Raw genomic sequence first — 24276 nt, 5'->3', positions numbered from 1 at the left:
GCCATCAAATGCTCTTCATATAACAAGCCATTCAATCCTGGGATCATTTTCTTGAGCCTCCTTTGAACCCTCTCCAGGTTCAGCACATTCTTTCAAAGATAAGGGGCCCAAAACTCTCCACAATATGAGGCCCCACCGGTGCTTTATTGAGTCTCAACATTACATCTTTGCTTTTATATTCTAGTCCTCTTGAAATGAATGCATTTGCCTTCCCCACCACAGACTCAACCTACAAATTAACCTTTAGGGAATCCTGCACAAGGATTCCCAAGCCCCTTTGCACCTCTGTCTTTTGTATTTTTTTCTCCATTTAGAAAATAGTCAACCCTTTCATTGCTACCAAAGTGCATGCCCATACACTTCCTGATACTGTATTCCATCTGCCATGTCTTTGCCCATTATCCTGATCTGTCTTCTGTAGCCTACTTCCTCAAAACTACCTGCCCTTCCACCTACCTTTCTATTGTCTGCAAAGTTTGCAACAAAGCCATTAATTCTATCATCCAAATTATTGACATATAATGTAAAAAGAATCGGTCCCAACACTGACTCCTGTGGAACACCACTAGTCACCGGCAGCCAGCCAGAAAAGGTTCCCTTTATTTCTGCTCTTTGCCTCCTAACAATCAGCCACTGCTTTATCCATACTAGAATCTTTCCTGTAATACCCTGGGTTTGTGGTTTGTTAAGCAGCCTCATGTATGGCACTTTGTCAAAGGCCTTCTGAAAATCCAAGTACACAACATGCCAGGGACAGTTGCAGACTGTCCCCTGCACATTCCCAAAGCAAGTGATGCATTTCTCTGCCTGTACTTGTGACAAAGCTAATCTTTTAAGATTTTTATCTTTAGTTAGTTAGAAACAATTAAATAGTTAATTATCAATAGTTAATTAATTCTGTTGTTATGGTTTGGGGTACTAAGAGGATAACCTGGTGACAATGTAATTTCAAGTCAAAATCCTGGCTGGTTGTATTGATTTAATGAACACAGCCAAGGAGAAGTTATTCCTTATCAATCAAGTCAACCAATAGACTGCATTATGATCCCTCGGAAGCATTTCGATTTAAGACATTGACAGACCATTTCACAGTTGGAATTAGAATTGGTTTATTTGGACAACACAGTAGTGTAGCGGTTAGTGTGATGCAATTACAGTGTTAGCGACCCGGGTTCTATTCCCACCACCGTCTGTAAGGAGCTTGTTCATTCTCCCTGTGACCGTGTGGATTTGCACATTCTGAAGATATGTGGATTAGTAGTTTAATTTGTCACAAAGTTGTGGTTGGGCAGTGCAGGCTAGTCAGGCCAAAAGGGCTTGTTACCGCGCTGCAGAGTCATAGAAAACTACAGCACAGGCACAAGCCCTTTGGCCCATCTAGTCCATGCCTCGTCCCATCGACCTGCACCAGGATCATAGCTTTCCATGGCCTTTCCATCTACAGACCTATTCAAATTTCTTTTAAATATTGAAATCAAACCCACACCCACCACTTGCTCTGGCAGCTCATTCCACACACTCTCACCACCCTCTGAGTGAAGAAGTTTCCCCTCATGTTCCCCTTAAACTTTTCACCTTTTACCCTTAACCTCTGACCTCTGGTTGTAGTCACATCCAACCTCAGTGGAAAAAGCCTGCTTGCATTTACCCTATCTATACCCCTCCTAATTTTGTATATAGTACTTTTGTCAAATCTTCCTTCAATATTTTACACTTTAGGGAACATCTAACCTATTCAATTTTTCCTTATAACTCAGGTCCTCCAGACTCTCTGAACAAACAATGTACAATCATTTCTGTCCACCGTGGAAGGAAACTGTTTATCCAGTGACAATATCCTCGTTCAGGGACTATCTTTGTTTCTTATTCTATTTCTTTAAATGATGAAGTGATGTTTCTCATGAGTAATCCTTTCATTTTAAATCATTGATCAGCAAATCGAAGACTTGTGTACAAGCTTGAGAAAGAGGAAGCTATTCCCGACGGACAGTGCATTGATGCAGAGGGAAGGCTTTGGGTTGCCTGCTTCAAAGGTGGAAGAGTCATCCGGATAGATCCTGAGACAGGTAAATCAATTACCAGAAACATCAGAGTTGGACGAGTGTAAACCCACTTTCTTGGGTTTCAAATACATTTTGCATTTCCTCTATCACCTTGTGGATGGAAGTCTAATAAAGTATTAGCAAGCACACACATCAATAAATAGTGTTTTGGAAACTCTACAGAACCTAACTTAATTGATGAACACAGCACTATAAAGTTTATACCAGTCTTTGTATTGGTATGGTAGCTTAGCAATTAGTGAAATCACTTTCAGCGATCACGAATCAGGCTTCGATTGCCGCTGTTGCCTGAATGCTCTTCCAGTGACTGTTTGGGTTGGCTCTGGGTGCTCCCTTTTCCTCCCACATTCCAAACAAAAGGCCTACAGGTTAGTTTTATTGAGTGGTGATACTTGTGGGCTGCCCAGCACTTTCCTCACTGATTTGATTAGACACAAAACGATGCATCTCACAGTAAGTTTCGATACCCATGTGACAACTAAAGCTAATAAAGCCAATCACACTCCCTCTTCCCAACATTTTCAGCCCTGTCCAAAAATATGTAGTAAGTAAGCTTACTGAGCAGATTTCATGGAATTAACCGAAAATCAGCAATTTTTAAATATTAGTGTTAGAGTTATGTTTAACACTTTCCTCTCAGATCTCTTCCCCAGACATCCGTACATTTATGGACCCAATACAGAATAAGTATAGTTAGCAATGAGAGATGCTGAACAGTCACAAACTACAAATTTAATTACATCATTGTCCAGTGTGATTTCTTGTCAAACTGCTGAAGAACTCACTAATAGCAAAACAAAAAGCTGCAGTTAAGAATCAGGAAGGAGCTCTCAAACCATTCAACAAAATTGTGGATATCTTCTCACTGAAACACTATTATCCTGTTCTGTCCCCTGAATTTCAATGTCCAACTGAATTTATTTCATGGACTCATAGAAAACTACAGCACAAAAAAGGCCCTTCAGCCCATCCAGTCCATGCCAAACCATTTATCCAGACTAGTCCCATCGACCTGCACCCAAACCATGGACCTCCATATCTCTCTCCTCCATGTACCTGTCCAAATTTTTCTTATATGTTGAAAATGAAATCACTGGCAGCTCGTTCCAGACTCTGACCACCCTCTGAGTGAAGAAGTTTCCCTTAAGCTTTTCACCTTTAACCCTTAACCCATGACCACTAGTTGTAGTCTTATGCAACCTCAGTGGAAAAAGCCTGCTTGCATTTACCCGATCTATACCTCTCATAATTTTCTATACCTCCATCAAATCTCCTCTCAATCTTCTATGTTCCAAGGAATAAAATCCTAATCTATTTAATCTTTCCTTGTAACTCAGGTCCTCCAGATTTGGCAACATCTTTGTAAATTTTCTCTGTACTCTTTCAATCTTATTGACATATTTCCTATAGGTAGGTGACCAGATCCAAGTTAGGCCTCAGCAACATCTTATGCATCTTCAACATAACATCTAAACTTCTGTACTCAATACTTTGATTTATGAAGGCCAATATGCCAAAAATCTTTCTTAACAACCTGATCTACCTGTGACATCATTTTCAATGAATTATGGACCTGTACTCCCAGATCACTTTGTTCTACCACACTTATCAGTGCCCTACCACGCACTGTGTAAGACCTACCCTGGTTGGTCCTCGCAGAGTGCAAAATACTTGTCTGCATTAAATTCCATCCGCCATTTCTCAGTCCATCTTTCCAGCTGGTCCAATTCGGTGCCAAGGCATGAAGGCCTTCCTCACTGTCCACTATACCCCCAATCTTGGTTTCATCTGCAAGTCTGCTGATCCAGTTAACCACCCAGATCATTGACATAGATGACAAACAACAATGGGCCCAGCATCAATCCTTGCGGCACTCCATTAGTCACACACTTCCACTCAGAGAGGCAACCATCTACTAACACTCTCTGGCTTCTCTTGCAAAGCTAATGTCTAATCCAATTTGCTATCTTATCTTAAATACCAAGCAACTGAACCTTCTTGAACAACGTCCCATGTGGGACCTTATCAAATGCCTTGTTGAAGTTCATGTAGACAATACCCACTGTCTTGTCTTCAGCAGCTTTCCTGGAAACATTCTCAAAAAACTCTGTAAGACTGTTTAGACATGACCTACCAAGCACAAAGGCATGTTGACTATCCTAATCAATCCCTGTTTATCCAAATACTCATATATCCAGTCTTTTAGAACACCTTTCAATAATTTTCCCACTACTGATGTCAGGCTCACTAGCCAATAATTTCCTGATTTATTCTTGGAGCTTTCCTTAAACAGTGGGACAACATTAGCTTTCCTCTAATCCTCTGTTACCTCACCTATCGCCAAGTGTGATTTAACTATCTCTGCTAGGGCCACTGCAACTTCTGCACTTGTCTCCTTCTGCACTTGTCTCACACAGGGTCTGAGGGAATACCTTGTCAGGCCCTGGGAATCTGTCCACCTTGATTTGTCTCAAGACAGCAAACACCTCCTCCTTTGTAATTTGTACAGGGTCCATGACCTCACTGCTGCTTTGCCTCACTTCTTTAGACTCTGTGTTAATTTCCCAATTAAATACAGATGTAAAAAAATCCATTTTATTTCTCCTCCATCTCTTTTGCCTCCACACATGGATTACCGTTCTGATCTTCCAAAAGACCTATTTTGTCCCTTGCAATCCTTTTGCTCTTAACACATCTCTAGAAGCCTTTATGATTTTTCTTCATCTCTTCCGCTAGAGCAACATCATGTCTTCTTTTAGCCCTCCTGATTTCTTTCTTAAGTGTCCTCTTGCATTTCTTATGCTCCTCCAGTTCTTCATTTGTTCAAAAGTCAATTGGTCTCTGTTTTGAACATTGAATGCCTAAGGCCCCACAGAGCTCTGTGGGAGGGGATTGCAAAAATTCACCAAAAACAAAATTTTCCTCACTTCTGTTCTAAATGGGCTACCACTTATTTTAGGACAGTGACCAAACCACCTGCCCCCCCCCCCCCACCCATTTTAAAATCCTTACCGAAGGGAAACAACCTTCTCGTACCTACCCTGTCTGGTTGTCTTAGATTTTTGTAGAAGTCATGAATTCGGATTCAGGTTCATTTACCACATGTACATCAAAATATACAGTGAAAAGTGTCATTTGCGTTAACAACCGAAACAACCTAAGGACGTGCTGCAGGTAGCCTTCAAGTGTCACCACACATTCTGGCATCAACATCGCTTAGTTGTGGGCTGTTGCCAGCACATCCTTGGACGTTTAGGTTGTTAATGCAACTAAAGCATTTCACTGTATGTACACGTGATAAATAAACTTGAATCTTGAATCTGTGTGGGTCTTTATTGAAAGCCTTCTGAAAATCCAAATATCATTTAGTTCCTATTCACCTACTCACTAGTTAAATTCTCAAAGAATAGCATTAGATTGGTCAGACAGATTTCAAAATTCCATGTTGATTATGGACAATGTTATTACTACTTTTCAACCATCTTGATATCACATTCTTGACTACTGATTCCAACATTTTTTCTCAACTGATATCAGACTAACAATCATTAGTGGTGCCTGAAAAGAGGAAGCTGTCCAAGTTGCATGCCATCTTGGATAACGACTCCCATCCACTCCATAATGTACTGGTTAGGCACAGGAGTACATTCAGCCAGAGACTCATTCCACCGAGATGTAACATTGAGCATCATGGGAAGTCATTCCTACCTGTGGCCATCAAACTTTACAACTCCTCCCTCGGAGTGTCAGACACCCTGAGCCAATAGGCTGGTCCTGGACTTATTTTTCCACTTGGCATGATTAACTTATCATTATTTAATTATTTATGGTTTTATATTGCTATATTTCTTCACTATTCTTGGTGGTGCAGCAGTACTGAAACTCAATTTCCCTCGGGATCAATAAAGTATGTCTGTGTGTCTGTCCCTACCTTTTTTAAATATTAGGGATCACACTTGCTAATTCTAATCTCCAGGAACTAGAAATCCGAAATGTGTTTGAAATTAAAATGAGCTCAGAAATTAAAACAAAAAGCTGGGAATACTCAGGAAGTTAGGCAGCATCTGTGGAGAGAGAGAAAAGAGATTTAAGTTTCCATAAAACCAGGAAAGATTAGGTTACAAGAGTGTGCCTAATAAAGTGGCCACAGGAGTGGAACTCTGTGCTGTTGTAGCCCATCCACTTGTTTTGTGCTCAGCGATGCTCTTCTGTACATCACTGTTGTAAAATGTGATTATTTGGGTTGCTGTTCCCTTCCTGTCAGCTCTAACCTCTGACTACTCTAACAAGACAATTTTCCCACAACTGCCACTTGCTGATAGATATTTGGATGATTTATTTTGCACCATTCTCTGTAAACTCTAGAGACCTTTGTGCATGAAAATCCCAGAGATCAGCAATTTCTGAGATACTCAAACTACCCCATCTGGCACCGACAACAATCATTTCACGGTCAAAGTCCTTTCCCATTCTGATGTTTGGTCTGAGCAACAACTGAACACCTTGGCCATGTCTTTTATGCATTGAGTTGCTGTCAGATGATTGGCTGATGAGATATTTGCTTTAATGAGCAGGTGTACAGGTGGCCACTGAGTGTATGTTTTGAGGAGGTGGAGAAGTGGAAAGAACAAAAATTGCAATAGGCTTGAGATCATGAGAGACATTAAGACAAATCATTTCTCCTTCAGGTAAAAGAATCCAGACGGTGAAACTGCCTGTTGACCAGACAACATCTTGCTGCTTTGGGGGCAAGGATTACTCTGAACTATATGTAACATCCGGTACAATTGCGATGGATGAAGAGTATCATAAGAGACAACCGCTAGCAGGTGGCATTTTTAAGGTAGGATGGCAGGCTAGAATTCAAGCCTAGAAATTTCTCCTTGCTTTCAGAGTGATGGGACTCCAGCCGCATAATCAGCTAAGAAAGACACTTTGATGTGAATACTGCTCAGGCCACTTGGAGGTCTGAATGCATAGATCTCCCTGAATGACTCAAGAATTCTATTTGACTCTAACGAAAACAAAGATGATTTTATTTTATGAAAGGAGTTATTCTGAAGCCATGGGCAGCAGAACTAGCTGCTTTACCTCCTTGCAAACAGCACCCCGACTCTTTCCCTCCTTAATGTTACTCCCTTCTCCCTACCACTGCTTGGTGAGCTAACTACTGACCTCTGCAGTAGGTCCAACAAATGGCAGAGCTGATTTTCAATGGGTAACTCTCCGTACACATACAGTAAATACTGTCATGTTGGAAGTATCAAAACAAGTCATAGAGCGTAAGACCTAGGAGTGGGGCTGCATGGTAATGTAGCAGTTAGCATACCGCTATTACAGCACCAACAAACCAGGTTCAATTCCCAAAATGGCTGTAAGGAGTTCATACATTCTCCCCGTGACTGCATGAAATTCCTCTTGGCGTTCCACTTTCCTCCCACATTCGAAAAATGTATGGGTTAATAGGTTAATCGGTCACATGGGTGAAATTGGGCAGTATGGGCTCATTTGGACAGAAGGGCCAGTTATCATGCTCCAAGTAAAAATAAAATAAAAATAGAATCAGGCCAGTTGGCCAATCCAGTCCGCTCCACCATTTAATCATAGTTGACTTGTCCCCTCTCAACCCCATTCTCCTGCCTTCTTCCCCTAACCTTTGATACACTTATGAACCAAGAACCTATCAATCTGCACTTTAAATATACCCAATGAGCTGACCTCCACAGCTATCTGTGGCAATGAATTCCACAGATCCACTACCCTCTGGCCAAATAAATCCCTCCATATCTCTGTTCTAAAGGAGGACGTCCATGTGTTCCATGTAATAGGTGAGTCCTCCACTCACCCATTAATGGAAACCTTCTCTCCACGTCCACCCTATCCAGGCCCTTTAATATTTGGTAGGTTTCAATGAGATCCTCTCTCATCCTGAACTCTATCAAGTACAAGACCAGAGCTATCAAAAGCTCCTCATGTCTTAACCCTTTCATTCCCTGGATCATTCTCAGAAACTTCCTCTAGAGCCTCTTCAATGCCAGCACATCCTTAGATATGGGGCCTAAAAGTGCTCACATTACTCCAAATGCAGTCTGACCAATGACTTATAAACCCCAGCTAAGCTGTGCCTTGCTTTATGATTGTGGTCCAGCAGCCAACATTGTACAAGGCAAGCGTCTATAGGTTTTCACTGCATCTCGGTAAATGATACAATAATAAGACAATTACAAACTATAGCGATGGAAAGGTCCTTTTCTAAGACATAAGTAATGAATGCTGTTAATGAAGGGCTGTGATACACAGCACTACGCCCACATGAAGTCAGAATCAGCTGCATAAGAATTAATTTCTTTACCTGAGGCACCGCAGTAGTGACGCAGTTAGTGTGACAGTATTACAGCTTGGGGCGTCCGAGATCAGAGTTCAATTCCAACGCTGCCTGTAAGGAGTTTGAACGTTATCTCTGTGACTGCGCGTGTTTCCCGCAGGTGCTCTAGTTTCCTCCTACAATCCAGACGTACAGGTTAGTAAGTTAATCGGTCACTGCAAGTTGTCCTGTGATTACGCTTGGATTAAATGCTGGGTGGTGTGGCTTGTTGGGCCTGTTCTGCACTATATTTCTAAATAAAATGAAACTGAGTCTGCATCCTTTTCTGTTTCAGGTTACTGGGCTTGGAGTGAAGGGAATTGCACCATATTCATACGCGGGATAAAACACCTTGTCAGCTGCCACCATCCAGCTGGTGATAGTTATGATACACACTTGACTAGCTACTTAAAGTTATGCCATCAGTCAGCTTGATAAAAGTTGTGCTTTATAGATGTACGGATAAAATATTAGGCTCTCGAGCTGCCATATCTTTTCATTTTACCCAAATTGTAATCAATGTCTAATACTAATTCTAATATTTCTTGAATCTTGATGATTGTCCACTCTATATACACAGATACAAAGCAATAAAAATGATTTCTTTAATTCTGCACAGTGTTGCTTTTTTTAATGGAGTCTGTGGATGGAATGTTGGATTTCATTTTAGAGCAGGGAACTCATTCAGATTTTATTTATTTCAAGTACATTGAAACATACAGTGCAATGCACCAATTGTGTTAACCACCGAGAGATGTACTGGGGGCAACCAGCAAGAGCCTCTCTGAAGGGCCTGTTTCTGTGCTGTAGTGCTCTGCGACTCCTATGCATGTGCAAGCTTTAAAACTCTGTGTACAAAGAATTAAACTGAGAACTTAGCAAGTGATGCTAAATTAGGAAAATTCTTGTTAAAACACACCAAGTATTGCAAATTACATCAGCTGCTATAGAATGGGAGAGTCACTTGTTACCGGAAATCTGGTTCAGTCAAAGATTTCACCCTGGATTCTGCCCTCTCAGTGGGCTGAAAAAGAATAACAAATTTCATATTAAGTTACTGTGCACTTCACTCAGAATCAGATTTAATATCAGTGGCATATCTCATGAAATTTGTTGTTATGCGACAGCAGTACAGTAAAATACATAATAAACTATAAATTACAATAAGAAATATTTTGCAAAAGTATTAGAAACATACATATAGCTGGCATCCCCAAGTCTTTCAAGTTACCAAATAACACTTAATACAACTGAGTTAATACAAAGCGAAGTTCCCATTCCTATTCTGACATGTTGGTCCACAGTCTCCTCTTGTGCCAAGATGAGGCCACTCTCAGGGTGGAGGAGCAACACCTTGTATTCCATCCGGATAGCCTCCAAGCTTTTATACAGACTGATATGCCCTAATAGGGTGCTGATAGAGGCAGAAACTCCTAGTCACATGGATAATAGAAAAATGAAGGGCTATGTGGGATCTTAGAGTAGGTTAAAAGGTTAGCACAAAGTTGTGAATTCAAAGGCCTGTACTGTGCTGTAATATTCTGTCTTAGAATACTTTACATTTGAACTACTGTGCAAATGTTTGACAAGGAACTGGAATTTATGGATCATCATGAAGACAGAGTTTTCTTTTATCTGCAAACCATGTGGTGATATAGGGCGTTACAGCACCCCACTGGCCCTTTGGCCCTGCTAACCTGTGGAAACCTGGGTAATGTAGCAGTTAGCGTGATGCTTTTACATCTCAGGGAGTTTGGAGTTCAATTCTGGCACTGTCTGTAAGGGGTTTGTACGTTTTTCCCCCTGACTGCGTTCCCCCAGGTTCTCCAGTTTCCTCCTACAGTCCAAAGATGTATTGGTTAGTGGGTTAATTAGTCATTAGGCCAACGTTAAACGGGTGGATTGCTAGGTGGTTCCACTCGTTGGGCTGAAAGGGCCTGTTCCATGCTGTGTCTCAAAAACAAAAACCAACCTACTCCTATCAGTCTAAACCTTCTCACCCACACGGCCCATAACCCGACGTCTATGTCTTAAAGGTCCCTCTTGTGTCCCAGCAGTGCACTCCAAGAGAGCTGGTGTGCAGTGGGATTTAAGGAATTCCATCAGGACAAACAGAAGGTCAAGGTGGGTCATTGAAATGAAAGGCCTGTCGCTTGGTGGCTAGTTCTCCCATCACTGATCACAAGTCAAAAAATTTGAATGGACTCTTCCGTGTGTCATGCATGTTAGAAATGGTACAGTTGGCCTGTACATGACACAAAATCAGATGTCAAACATTTTAACTCCCATTCTGACATATCGATCCATGGTTTCCTCGTGGCATGATGAGGCCACCCTCAGGGTGGAGAAGCAATACCTTATATTCCATCGGAGTATCCTCCAACCCGATGGCATGAATATTGATTTCTCCTTCTGGTAAAAAAAGTTTCCTTGCCCCTCCCTTCCTCTTCTATTCTCCACCTATCTCTTCTCACCTGCCCTGCTGCCCCACCTCCTTTCCTTTCACCTATGGTCTACTCTCCTCTCCTATCAGATTCCTTCTTTTCCTGATCTTTTTCCCCTCCACCCGGCTTCACCTATCCCCTTCCAGCTATTCTCCTTCTCCTCCCCCCATCTTTTTATTCTGGCGTCTTCCCTCTTCATTTCCAGTGCTGAAGTAGGGTCTCGGCCTGAAACATCGACTGTTTGTTCATTTCCATGGATGCTGCCTGATCTGCTGAGTTTCTCCAGCACTTTGTGTGTATTACTCTGGATTTCCAGCATCAGCAGAATTTCTTGCGTTCATGACACTGATCCCTCTGCTTTGCCCCCCTCAGACTAACATAGAAAGGGCAACTGTACACATGCTGGTTAATACAAATATTTAATCAGCCAATCACGTGGCAGCAACTCAATGGATAAAAGCATGCAGACATGGTCAAGAGGTATAGATGTTGTTCAGACCTCAGTGACTTTGTATAATGATAGTTGGTGCCAGATGGGGTGGTTTGAGTATTTCAGAGAATGTTGAATTCATGCACAACAGTCTCTGGAGTTTTCAGAGAATAGTGTGTAACCCTCAGGCTCCGCTAACACGTGTTCATCTAGGGGAAAACAACTTCTGGCACTGCCAAACTGAGAAATCTCGTTTGTGTGGATGCTGCATGATGTGTTGCCCAGTTACAAATCTGCACTGCAAAAGATCAAACGGTACACAATATGCGATTAAATGATTGAACTTTATAAATCTTATCTATATACTACTAAAACTGTCATGTTCTGTTTGTGACTTCCAATTAGCCCAAACGGTGCATTATAGCGCTTTTTTTTGACTAAATCGACTTAAAACGCTCTAACTTACAGAATGCATGCAAAGTTCAGGGTTATATATTCGTATAAAATTGCTCTCTCGTCAATCAACAGGTCCTGCCTTCCACAAGCCAAGCCGATTCCACCTTTAATGGAAACTGCAACGCGACACGACGATGCATGCTCACGGCCAGCCTCAACAGTGCCTCACGATGCTCACAGCAGCGACACCAACCCCAGCAAAAGGACAGGGCTACCTCGTCCATTTAGGAGAGCACCAACCACATCATCAAGAATAATCAGCTATCTTCTATCCAGCATTAAGGTAAAAAAATATGGTCAGCCTAATTATGCCGTGTGGAAAGAGAAGGGGAACATTATGGTCAAGAGATGACGCCAAACGTTGTCGGGAAGCGGCAAGGAGAGGGAGAGAGCAAGAATCCGATGAGACCAGGACCGCATGACTCCAGGATCAAAGAGGCAGGACAAGAAAGATGAGAGAAGAAGAGACAGAGGAGCAGAGGGGTGCAGTATTCTTGAAGGGTGGCAGATCAACCAGAAATGTTGTGATCAAAAGTATCCTTCGTTAAATGAGGAGGAGCTATATTTGTCTTGCTACGCGTCTTTCTTCTTTAATAAACTGAGTTTTTCTTCTTTAATTTCCAAAGCGTATCACATCAGACTGCACTACCTTTCTCTCAAAGAGTGCCCCAATGGGTGACCTGGTTGTCTAGTTCTGAATAAAGGGTTATTAAAGAAAATAGAAAGGGCCCATTTTAAGGAGAAAAAAAGTCTATCGCGCATCGTTGGAGCTCACTGATACGGCTATTCATCAGCCGTCGCCAAGCGTCGCTGACCTCCAAGAGTAGCCGGCCATCGAACCCCCACTCCTCAGTCCACTCTGTCTAGTGGTCTTCCGACACTCTCCACTCGCACCCTCTCTCTCCATCGCTCCCCGACGAAAGACCACGGAAAACTCGCTTCCAGACTCACAAGAAAGAACAACATTTCTCCCATTGGTTAACGTACATTCCAAAGTCCCATTATCTTTAGCCATAACCCAAACATTGTTGCTACAGAGAAACTATTACCTTAACAGAGGAACATTACATAGAAACCATTATATTAGCCTTAGCAGTGAAAGCTTAGAGCCTGTTACAAATGTGAGAAACAAAAAAAAAATCCAGTGAGTGGCAGTTCTGTGGGCGAAAGCACCCTGTTAATGAGAGAGTTCAGAGGAGAACGGCCAGACTGGTTCTAGCCGACAGTAACTCAAATCACCATGCGTGATGGCGGTGTGCAGGTCGACCCTTGAAGTGGATGGGCCACAAGCAGCAGTACATTCACAAAATACAGAAACACACTCAGTGGCCACTTTATGAGGTACCGTATCTCCTGTAACTAATAACGTGGGCGCTAATTGTATGTGGTGTGTGAGATCTTGGTGCGCCATGACTCGCAACAGGAATACTGAGAATGAACGGGCCAGTATCCAAGCACGAGTCCACGTAGTCACGAATATTTATTTTAAACATAGGGGTTAACGGCACCGGGGTAATCCCATTAATAATTGATCCCTTCGTGGCTTCTCCTCTTCTACCGCGATCCAGGGCAGCGGGAGGAAAGAAGTCGCCTCTACCAGGTATCCGCCCGGGATTTACTCCTTATTCCTTCCTTTTCAAGGTGGCCTGCCCGGATCAGGGTGTCCGAGGGAAGGCATTGGGTGAGGGAGAAGTCCATCCCGGCCCGCAGAGCTGAGGGAAAGGGGTGGTCTGACCGGTCTGGCGTCGGCGATCCGCCGAGAGGAGTGTTCAAGTCGAGCCGCTTGATGGCCCGTCGGCACTGCAAGTCACCGAGCCTGCCTGCCTGCCTGCCTGCCACTGAGCGAATGTAATCCGGCGTGGTGAGGTCGCTGTGAATGCGTCTCCCTCTCGCTGGGTCGGTACAGTATACGTTTTGTGTGCTTGTGGTGGGGAGTGCCGGCATACGCTTTGTGTGCATGCATTTCTGCATGTCGCCGAGCCTGCGTCCCACTGAGAGTGTGTGTGTGTGTGTGTCAGTCAGGATCGTGGAACCATGTGCGTCGTTTGGCCTACCATCTCCACGCCAGCAATCAAGTATCCATCTGTACTGATTCCATGTTCCAGCACTCAACCTGTATGTCTCTCGCGCTGATTTCAAGTGCTCTTCTAAGTATTTGGTATTAGTAATGGTTTATTGTCACATGTACCAACATAATTTCTTCCCCACCTTCTTACTCTGACCTCTCATATTTTTTCTCCAGCCCTGATGAAGCGTGGACTGTTACTCTTTTCCATAGATGCTGCCTGGCCTGCTGAGTTCCTCCAGCATTCTGTGTGTCTTGCTTGGATTCCAGCATTTGCAGATTTTTTGCTTGTTTGTGACTACACTGCAAAGTCTCTTCTAGGGATGTTTAGATTCCTGTAGAAGTTTAAATCTTCCCTTCGGAGACCTCAGCTGCTCACCGGCTCTTCGACCATGTGCTCACCTATCACCTACTACCTTGTACTTCTTCCTCCACTCCCCCGCCTTCTTACACTGACTTCTCATCTTTGTTGTCCAGTTCTGCTGAAGGGTCTCGGCCTGAAACGTCGACTGTTTACTCTTTTCCATAGATGCTGCCTGGTCTGTGAGTTCCTCCAGCATTTTGTGTGTCTGGCTTGTGTATGGTTCATTCAGTTCAGATCATTACACAATGCATTGAGGTAGAACAAGGTAAAAAAAATCTTAAACCTTATGAGACCACCTTTCTTTACTAACACCCTCAGGCAGCTCCAGATTTCAACCCTCTTTAGATGAACAGAATCTTCCTCAGATCCTCTCTAAAACCTACACTTACTGTAAGTGTCTGCCCTCTGGTTATAGATACCCCCACTAAAAGGAGAATTTTCTTAATATCTTACCCTCATTGTAGCCCTCATAACATTGTATATCTCGATCCAATCCTCATTCTCAGCTCTGAAGAAAACAATATCAGACTATCCAGATTCACCTCACTGGTGAAATGTTCCATCCCAATGAAGAAAGAGTGCTTTGGGAGGTTGGTCGTGGCTAGAATCAACTCCTGCCTCAGCAAGGACCTGGGCCCACAGCAATTTGCCCATGACTACAATGGCTCTATGGTAGATACAATCTCAATGGCTCTTCACATGACCCTAGATCATCTGGACAATACAAACACCTATGTCAGGATACTTTTCATTGACTAGCTCAGTGCTTAACACCATTATTCCCACAATCCTGATTGATAAGCTACAGAACCTGGGCCTCTATACCTCCCTCCCTTGACTTCCTAACCAGTAGACCAAATCCTTGTGAATTGGTGATAATATCACTGATGATCAACACTGGTGCACCTCAGGGATGTGTGCTTAGCCTCCTGCTCTACTTTCTCTATACCCATGACTGTGTGGCTAGGTATAGCTCAGATATCATCTATAAGTTTGCTGATGATACAACCATTGTTCGTAGAAGCTCAGATGGAGAAGAGAGGGTGTACAGGAGTGGGATGTACCAGCTAGTTGAGTGGTGTTGCAGCAACAACCTTACACTCAATGCCAGTAAGACAAGGGAACACAAACCAATCCTCATAGAAGGATTGAAGTGAGCAATTTCAAGTTCCTGGGTGTCAAGATTTCTGAAGATTTAACCTGGTCATAGCATATCGATGCAGCTATAAAGAAGGCATGACATTGGCTATATTTCATTAGGAGTTTGAAGAGATTTGGTTTGTCAACTTAAAACACTTGAAAATTTCCGTAGATGTTCTGTGAAGAGCATTCTGACAGGCTGCATCACCATTTGGTATGGACAGGCCATTACACTGGACCGAAAGAAGCAACAGGAAGTTGTAAAATTAGCCAGCTCCACCTTGGGTACTAGCCTTCGTAGTACCCAAGACATCTTCAGGGAGTGGTGCTTCAGAAAGGAGACGTCCATTATTAAGGAGCCCCATCACCCAGGACATGCCCTCTTCTCATTGTTACCATCAGGAAGGAGGTACAGAAACCTGAAGGCACACACTCAGCGATTCAGGAACAGCTTCTTCCCCTCTGCCATCCGATTCCTAAATGGACATTGAACCCCATGAATACTACCTCACTTTAAAAAAGAATTATATATTTATTCTGTTTTTGCACTATTTTTGATCTATTCAATATATAGTTACTGTAATTGATTTATATATTATTTAATTTTTCCTTCAATATTCTATTGTTCTTCTGCTGCCAGTGATATTAACCTGGACTCTGATTCTGATAGGATAAGGCCTTAGCCATGGTGCTGTGCTTTATCCTTGGTGTTTAGTCTATGTTAGTGCATTAACAACTAAAACTTGCCTTTTTAATGTTTTGTAGGGAGTCTGTTGGGGTCCTGGATAATGTAGGAGAGTTGAGGCGGGAAGGACTAAGGGGAGCAGGGACCAGACAGTTAGGTATAGATGGTGTGTTGTCTGATGGAGGGGTTGGAAGAGGCTTGGACATAGAACAGTACAGCAGAACTTCAGTCATGAAGTTGTGCTGGCCTGTATAAGCCTACTGTGGTGAACTACATATACCTGTCTGGACACGCCCCCTGCTGACTGCTCCTGTGGCTCCTCCCACAGACCCCTGTATAAAGGCGATCAAGGCCTGAGCCCGGCCTCTCAGTCTCCAGGATGTAGTATGGTGGTCACTCACTGCTTGTTCCTTCTTCCAGTCAATAAAAGCCGATATCTCGCCTTTACATCTCAGAGTGAGTTATTGATGGTGTATCACCTACCCTATGATCAATCTAACCCTGCACAACCCAGAACCCTCCTTTCTCCTTCCATCCGGGTGACTATTTAAGAGTCTTTTGATTTTAAAGGACATGGTTAAGAATATGTGTCTCTGTGTGTGTGCTCCTGTGTCTGTGTTTGTACATCTGTGCCTGTGTTCATGTATGTATGTGTGTTCTGTCCTTGTGCTGCAAAGCCTGATCTCCAATCGTTTTAGACTTCCTTGCCATCAGACTGAAATTTCATTCTGCAAGTCCATTGGCCGTCTGTTTTTGGAAACATTCACATGCAAGCAGCTTGAACTCTTAACACACATACAAAATGCTGGAAGAGCTCAGCAGAGTAGGCAGCTTCTATGAACGGGAATTAACAGTTGACATTTCGGGCCAAGACCCTTCTTCAGGACTGGAAAGGAAGGGGAAAAATACTACAATAAAATGATGGGGCGAGGGGAAGGATGATAGCTAGAAGGTGATAGGAGAAGCCAGGTGGGTAGGAAAGGTCAAAGGCTGGAGAGGAAGGAACCTGATAGGAGAGGTGAGTGAACCACAGGAGAAAGGAAAGAAGGAGAGGATCTGGGGGAGGTGATAGGTAGGTGAGAAGAGGTAGGTGTTGTGTATTCAATATTTAAGGAATATTTGAGTAATCTTGTATATATGTATTGGTTGATTGAGCATTCCTGTTCATTTAAATAATTCATTACGAGTTACAGTATATGTTTTTAAATATGTGAATTGCATATGTCATCATGCTTCCACATGGTACATCTCCACCTTGCTTAAAGTAAACTCAAAGTTAGACCTGCATTTTGGACTCCTACATCTTCTTTGAATTAGTTTAATGCTTTGAAGCTACAAAAAATCACATTGGTATTTTTAAAACAAACCCAAGACGACTTCTGATCTGATGAAGTGCAGAAAAATGTTCAAATTAAAAAAAAGCAGTGAGGAATGGCAAGTAAAAAAAAAAGCATAGCATGTGGAGAGACAGTTGAGTTAAAAGAAGGCAGTAAACAGAATAATTCAGGGTTAATAAAAAGTGAGTACACGGTGATAATAATAATTGAAAAAGAGCAGGAAAGGTTGACATGTTTGATTATACAACAGATAACTGGATTTATATACTAAGGAAATGGAACAGTATTTTGAAGCAAATTAAATAACCATTGAGAAATGAGTACCAATTTTGCCGAGTGCATTAGATTTAAAGCCATACAGTTTGCTTTGAAGTTTAACTGCTCCAACCAAACCAACAGAAATGTGCTTTGCTGATATTGTCAAAGTAATACAGGAACATTTAGAAGCAAGCCCATTGATGATTGCAGGATGCTTTAGGTTTCATAAGCGGAATCTAAAAGGAGAGTCCATTTCAGCAGTGGCTGAACTGGAGAGATCGTCTGAGCATCGTCAGTCGGATAATAGTCCTGAAGATGCACTGAGAGCAGTCAGTAACAGCTCCTAACTGAAGCACAGCCTACATTTAAAAAAAATACAGTTGAAGTTGCTGTTTCAGTGGAAACCACAGACAGAGACACGATTGAGCTGCAGTCAGGAATGGAAATGAGTGTGAACACAATTACAATGCCTAAACAGAAACCGGCCTGGCAGAACAAATTGTATTACTGTTGTGGCAGGGGCTCACATGCACCAGACCAGTGCAGGTTTAAAGTCAAAACTTGCAGAAAATGCAACAAAGTAGGACACATGCAAACAGCACATCGGGCAGATAAAAATAAGTGGACTGCACAAAAGAGAAAAAGATTAATATTAATAAAGATTGATAAATATTAATAAAGATTAATAAATATTAATAAAGATTAATAAAGTCAAGCTGCATTTTGAAAGAATGCACTAATCTGTTAACGATGAGAGTGACTGTGAGCCTTGAGAGTTACAATGTGAAAACTAATAACGGACAAACAATATGGCTTACACCAGAAGTGAATAACAGATTAATTAAAATGGAATTGGACACTGGCTCGGCTGTTTCAGTCATTCCAAAAAGTGAGTTTGAATGACATTTCAAAGATACTAAACTGAAGCCTACAGATATCCAACTAAGAACTTACACTGGAGAAAAGATAACTCCTGTAGGAATGACATTTGTGACACTGAAATACACCAACAAACAAGCCACATTGAGATTGCATATGGTAAAAACAGGAGGACCAGCATTGTGGGGATGTGGTTGGCAACTATAGCTTGATTGTTCATCCATCCACCATTTACATGCCACATCCCCTATAATAAAGTTAACTGAAAGCAAATTAAGACAGGTGCTGGATGATGCCACAACTGTCTTCATGCCAAACGCCATGAACCATTCCCCAACAGAGAACAAACAGATGTTGGTGCAAACCTCCGATTGTTAAGTATATTGGACCAAGGAAGGACCATGGTGCTCAGAGGAATCATGAAAATGACAAAATCAGTGGTCTGACAACAAGAGTTTTTGTAGGCAACATATAGCTAGAGAGATAGCTTATTGATCCAAAAGGAAATTACAGTGTCACAGTAGCGTTAAAAGTGCATGGATATACAAGTATTAGAAGAGAAGTAAGAAAGAGTAAAAAATAAAACAAGAGGGGGGACATCACTTCCCTGACTGTGGTTGACTTATTATAGAGCCTAATGGCCGAAGGTAAGGATGACCTCATGTAGCACTCTTTGGAGCAGCGCAGACTATGGTCTGCCAGTCAGATAGTCCATTATCCAGAAAGTGCCAACCTGCACCGAATGGAGTTTTTCCTCCAGCAATGAGAGCTGTATGGTTTTGAAGGCACTTGAGAAATCAAAAAGCATGATCCTCGCAGTGCTGCGCTGCTTATCCAAATAGGAGCAGACTCTGTTCAGCAGGTAGATGACAGCATCGTCGACTCCAATGTGCTCCTGGTAGACAAACTGCAGGGGATCAAGGGCTGATCTGAGCAGAGGTCGGAGGTGAGCCAGGACCAGCCTCTCTAGGGCCTTCATGATGTGTGAGGTCAGGGCCACTGAATGGTAGTCATATCTGAGGAAGCTTCTGATATGTTAATCAGGCAGTTACTTGTGAAATGAGGCTTGGTTTTAAACTGGAAGAGAGTTCAAGGAGCCTCAGGAAAGTTGCAAGCATTGGACTTTTGTGAGCATGAAGAACCAGAATCTATTCCGCATGCATTAAGGTTTTTGCACGAACTTCAAGAGGGAAACAAAAGGCTGCTTGTCAAAGTAGATGCAAAGATCAAAGCCCAGCTAAATGAATGGAAGGTTAAAAAGTAAGAAGCCAATGGAGATACAGAAACAGAAGGTTCATCAGATGACGTTGTGAATGAGGAAACCAAGGAGAGAGATCAAATTGTAAAGGGAGCAATAGAAGGATTAATAAGAAAATACTCCAGTGAACTACTAAATGTACCTTTCCAAGATTAAGATGCACATCCTAGAAAGAGGAAAAAGGAAGGCGAGAAAAAGAAAAGACAAGGAGTAGAAAAGAAGGGAAGGGATAGAAAGAACGAACTTGAGTGAGAAAGAGAAAGGTGTGAAAGAGAGAAGGAATGTGAGAGAGAAAAAAGAGAGAAAGAAGCCGGAGCTGGGAGAGAAGCAAGTATCGAAGTTGATCCAGAGAGAAAAGCTGAGAAAAGGACAAGAAACCTCACTCACCTCAACGCTGAACTGACTCCACACCCTAGAGAAATACCTCCAATGACTCCATATTATTTATTAATTTTTTTGTATTATTTACACGATTTGTCTTTTGCAAATTGGTTGTTTGTCAGTCTTTATTATTTATAATTTTTCATCAATTCTATTGCATTGCTTTTTATTTCAAAGGTTTCAAAGGTACATTTAATGTCAGAGCAATGTATACTATTTACATCCTGAAATTCTTTTTCCTGTAAATGCCTACAAGAAAATGACTCTCAAGGTGGTGACATATACACTCAGTAGCCATTTTATCAGGTACACCTGTACACTTGCTCGTTAATGTAAGTAGCTAATCAGCCAATTATATGGCAGCAACTCAATGCATAAAAGCATGCAGATATGATCAAACATAAGACCAAACATCAGTATAGGGAAGAAATGTGATCCAAGTGACTTTGACAATGGAAAGATTGTTGGTTCTAGATGGGGTGGTTTGAGTATCTCAGAAACTGCTGATCTCCTGGGATTTTCATACACAACAGTCTCTAGAGTTTACAGAGAGTGGTGTGAGAAACGAAAAGGCATCCAGTGAGTGGCAGTTCTGTGGGCAAAAATGTTGTGTTAATGAGCGAAGTCAGAGGAGGATGGCCAGGCTGGTTCAAGCAGTAACTCAATTGGCTAATCGTTGCAACAGTGATGTGTGGCAGAGCATCTCTGAACACATCAAACTTAAAAGTAGATAGGTTACAGCAGGAGAAGACAACAGTAGGTTCCATTCCTGTACCTGATACACACTGGGCCGCTGAGGGTAAATGCACTTTGATAATAAATTTACTTTGAACTTTGTAAAGTAGGGCACTGGATTTCACAATCCTGCAATCTACAAGCTCAAACAGTTCAGACAATTCAGAAAGTTAAAATTTTCATGAGTTAGTTTAATGTCTAACAGGAATATCACCTTTCTCTTGGCTTGTGTTTGACAGTGATTGACCTTAGTGGCAGTGCTGAGAGACTGCAGAGTAAAGGGTTGCTGAGTGATTATTCATTACTTAGGCATGACTGTGCCATTTTGGCTTAAGTAAATATTAAAGTAGTTTAATGGCTGGAAACCAAAAAATCTTCTGGAATGTTTTATTTTCCATAATTTAATAAGAGTGAATTAAAAAATAACTACTGTGTATTAATCAAATGTAATTAATCCAAGGCATTTGTCCGAATCAGAATTAGAATTACTGACATATGGCATGAAATTTGCTGTTTTGCAGCAGCAGTACAGTGCAATGTATTAAATAATAATAAATATATATAGTGCAAAAAGAAAGCAAAAATTAGTAAGGTTTGGCCATGGGTTAATTGTTCAGAAGCTTTTCTTAAAAATGTTGAGTGTGAGTCTTCAGGCTTCTGTATCTCCTCTCTGATGGTAGCAAAGAGAAGAGGGAATGTCCTGAGTGCTGGGTGTCCTTAATGATTGATGTTGCCTTTTTGAGGCATCACCTTTTGAAGATGGCCTCAATGCGTGGGCGGCTAGTGCCCATGATGGAGCTGGCTGAGTTTACTAAAACTGGAGGACAAAGTTTTAAGATGAGAGGGTAAAATTTAAAGGAGACCTGGGGAGTTTTCACATAAGCTGCCAGAGGAAGTGGTAGAGATGGGTGCCATTACAATATTTAAAAGACACTTGGACAAGTACATGGATAGGAAAGATTTAGAGCAAGGGTTCCCAACATTTTTATGCAGTAAACCAATACCAATTCCCAGGTTGGGAATCACTGGCTAAGAAGCATATTGACCAAAATCAGCTAAATTAGACTATCTTATATAATCTTGATTCTTTGACCATCATCTTGCCAGCATTATCAGCAACATTCCCTCTAATTCTTTTTTACATTTGCATGGACCAACCATTGCTCTGAGTTGGAAATGTTTACACAGCCTGAAAATCGTGCGGCATGTTAAATGTTGTTTTTTGTAATATGCATACTATGAATATTTAGAATGAAAACTGCAAAATCACATACTTCTGATTTTATTTATTAACTGAAGGGTACAACAAAATACAGTACCAGAAAGAAAATCTTTCACATTTTGTAAACTTTTTCTCGTCTGCCTTTATTCCAGCTGCACGACAACAAAAGCTGTGTTCGCGGGAGCATTTCAGTCACCGTGCGGCTGCACACTGGCGTGGGTTAGAGGGATCAGTGATTATCAACATGTCATGATTTACTTAGCATATATACACACATAAAATGACTTTCATCTATATGCCCCTTAAAATCTTCGCAAAGTATATTACACCTTATTAGAGTACCTTAGAGCACCTGGAGAAGTGTACAGTTGATATTTCGGGCTGTGACCCTTCACTAGGACTCCTTTTTTTCCTCTCCAGTCCTGCTGAAGTGTCTTGGCCTGAAATGTTGACTGTACTCTTTTCCATAGATGCTGCCTGGCCTGCTGAGTTCCTCCAGCATCTTGTGGGTGAAATTTACTAACGAGTATAAATTTAGGATGTTGGAGGAAACCGGAGCACGTGGAAGAAGCACACATGGTCAAGGGGAGAATGTACAAACTTCTTACAGAGGTGGCGGAATTGAACCTGTATCTCTGGAACTGTGATGGCATTACACTAACCACCTTGCTACTGTACTATCCCTTAATGTTGTTTGTGAAATTAATATTGTTCAAGATACTGTGGGATAAATCCCTTTCCTTTTCTAAAATAGCACCAGGGTATTTTTTTTTATTCTTCTCAGAGGACGCACAGATGACTTGGCCTCTCAGTCAGAAAGCACTAACAGGAAAGAACTCGTAGGGCAGTTTGTCAGTGAGATAGTTTTAGAGGCATAGAATACTACAGCACAGAAACAGGCCAATTGATCCATCAGGTCTGTGCCAACCAAATGGTGAGAGGGGTAAGATGGTAACATCTCTAGGTTTGAGTGTTCTGCAGTGGGGCCATGACGTCCAGACCTGGAGGCAGGAGTCCTTTCAACTCAATTGATTTAGAAGTCAGCTTTGTTCATGGTCATAGAGCAATAGAGAAATATAGCATGGATAAAGGCCCTTTGGTCCATCCAGTCCATGCCAACCATAGTGGCCTCACGTCTGGTTCCAACATTGAGTGGAGAATGAGTTCGGAAGTCTGCCAGGAGTAAGCAAAGGATGTTGGGAATGGCGAAGGTGGAGCTCCCTGGGAGGGTGTGGGAGAGCACAGCACAGGGATGGGGAGGTGGCGCAGGTGCAGACACACCCAGCTCTGAGACACCTGGCAAGGACATTTGATTCCAAACAATTGGTTTATTGATCATTACAGATCGTCCGTCTGGTGCTTCCCACTCCTTCCTCTCGCCCTGCCTCCTTTAAAATCTCAGTTAAAAACAGAGATCTATATCAGAATCAGGTTTAGCACATGTCATGAAATTTGTTTTTTTGTACCGTGCAATACAAAATGTTACTACAGTACTGTGCATCCTAGCTATAGATAAATCAACACGTACAAACAAGCTGGATGAACTCAGCAAGTCGGGCAGCATCCGTTGAAATGAGCAGTCAACGGATGCTGCCCGACCTGCTGAGTTCATCCAGCTTGTTTGTCGGTGTTGATTTGACCACAGCATCTGCAGTGCACTTTGTGCTAGCTATAGATATGTGCGCAAGACTTTTGAACAGTACTGTATATCCACATCAGCCACTCCTCTCCACAGCACCCTTCATCCCCCATATACTGCATCTTTATTTGTACATTATGTTTTATAGGATTGCTTTAATCATTTATTGGGCTTTTTATGCTTATTGTGTCTTTAATGCTGCATCAGATCTGGAATAACATTTTTTTTTCTCCTTTACACTCGTGTACTTGGGCATTGCAATGAACTGTCTTGAATTTTGAAGCTTAAAGATGAGATTCTGCAGATGCTGGAAATGCAGAGTAACGCACACACGCACGCGCGCACACACACACACACACAATGCTGGAGAAACTCAGTAGGTCAGACAGCATCGGTGGAGAGGTATAAAGAGCCAATGTGTTCAGCCATGCCGCTTCATCAGGAGTAGAAAGGAAGGGGGAAGAAGCCAAAATGCTGCTTCCAACATTTTGTGTGTGTGTGTGTGTGTGTGTGTGTGTATGTGTGTGTGTGTGTGTGTGTGTGTGTGTGTGTGTGT

At 42.1% G+C, this 24276-nt stretch overlaps 2 protein-coding genes across 7 annotated transcripts in view; both read left to right on the top strand.

The window, feature by feature from the left end:
- The window catches only part of LOC132391087 (regucalcin-like), a 43979-nt gene extending 34938 nt beyond the window's left edge, over positions 1-9041 (top strand). The window contains exons 5-7 of the mRNA XM_059963823.1: positions 1935-2066; positions 6752-6906; positions 8723-9041. Coding sequence (XP_059819806.1) covers positions 1935-2066; positions 6752-6906; positions 8723-8773 — 338 coding nt within the window. The 3' untranslated portion in view covers positions 8774-9041. The remainder of the gene's footprint in view (positions 1-1934; positions 2067-6751; positions 6907-8722) is intronic.
- A 510-nt stretch (positions 9042-9551) lies between these two features.
- LOC132391086 (regucalcin-like) overlaps positions 9552-24276 on the top strand; it is a 33943-nt gene continuing 19218 nt past the window's right edge. The window contains exons 1-2 of one of the 6 annotated variants that reach the window (XM_059963820.1): positions 13026-13098; positions 13399-13653. Coding sequence is in view for 3 of the 6 variants with exons in the window: in XM_059963817.1 (XP_059819800.1) it covers positions 11771-12040 (270 nt within the window). In the remaining 3 variants the exon portion in view is untranslated. The other 5 variants (XM_059963817.1, XM_059963816.1, XM_059963818.1 and 2 more) reach the window with 5 other exon arrangements.

This window comes from Hypanus sabinus, chromosome 3 (assembly GCF_030144855.1).
Source record: "Hypanus sabinus isolate sHypSab1 chromosome 3, sHypSab1.hap1, whole genome shotgun sequence".
In the NCBI taxonomy this organism is placed as follows: Eukaryota; Metazoa; Chordata; class Chondrichthyes; order Myliobatiformes; family Dasyatidae; genus Hypanus; species Hypanus sabinus.
This window is presented reverse-complemented; position numbering and strand designations above follow the sequence as displayed.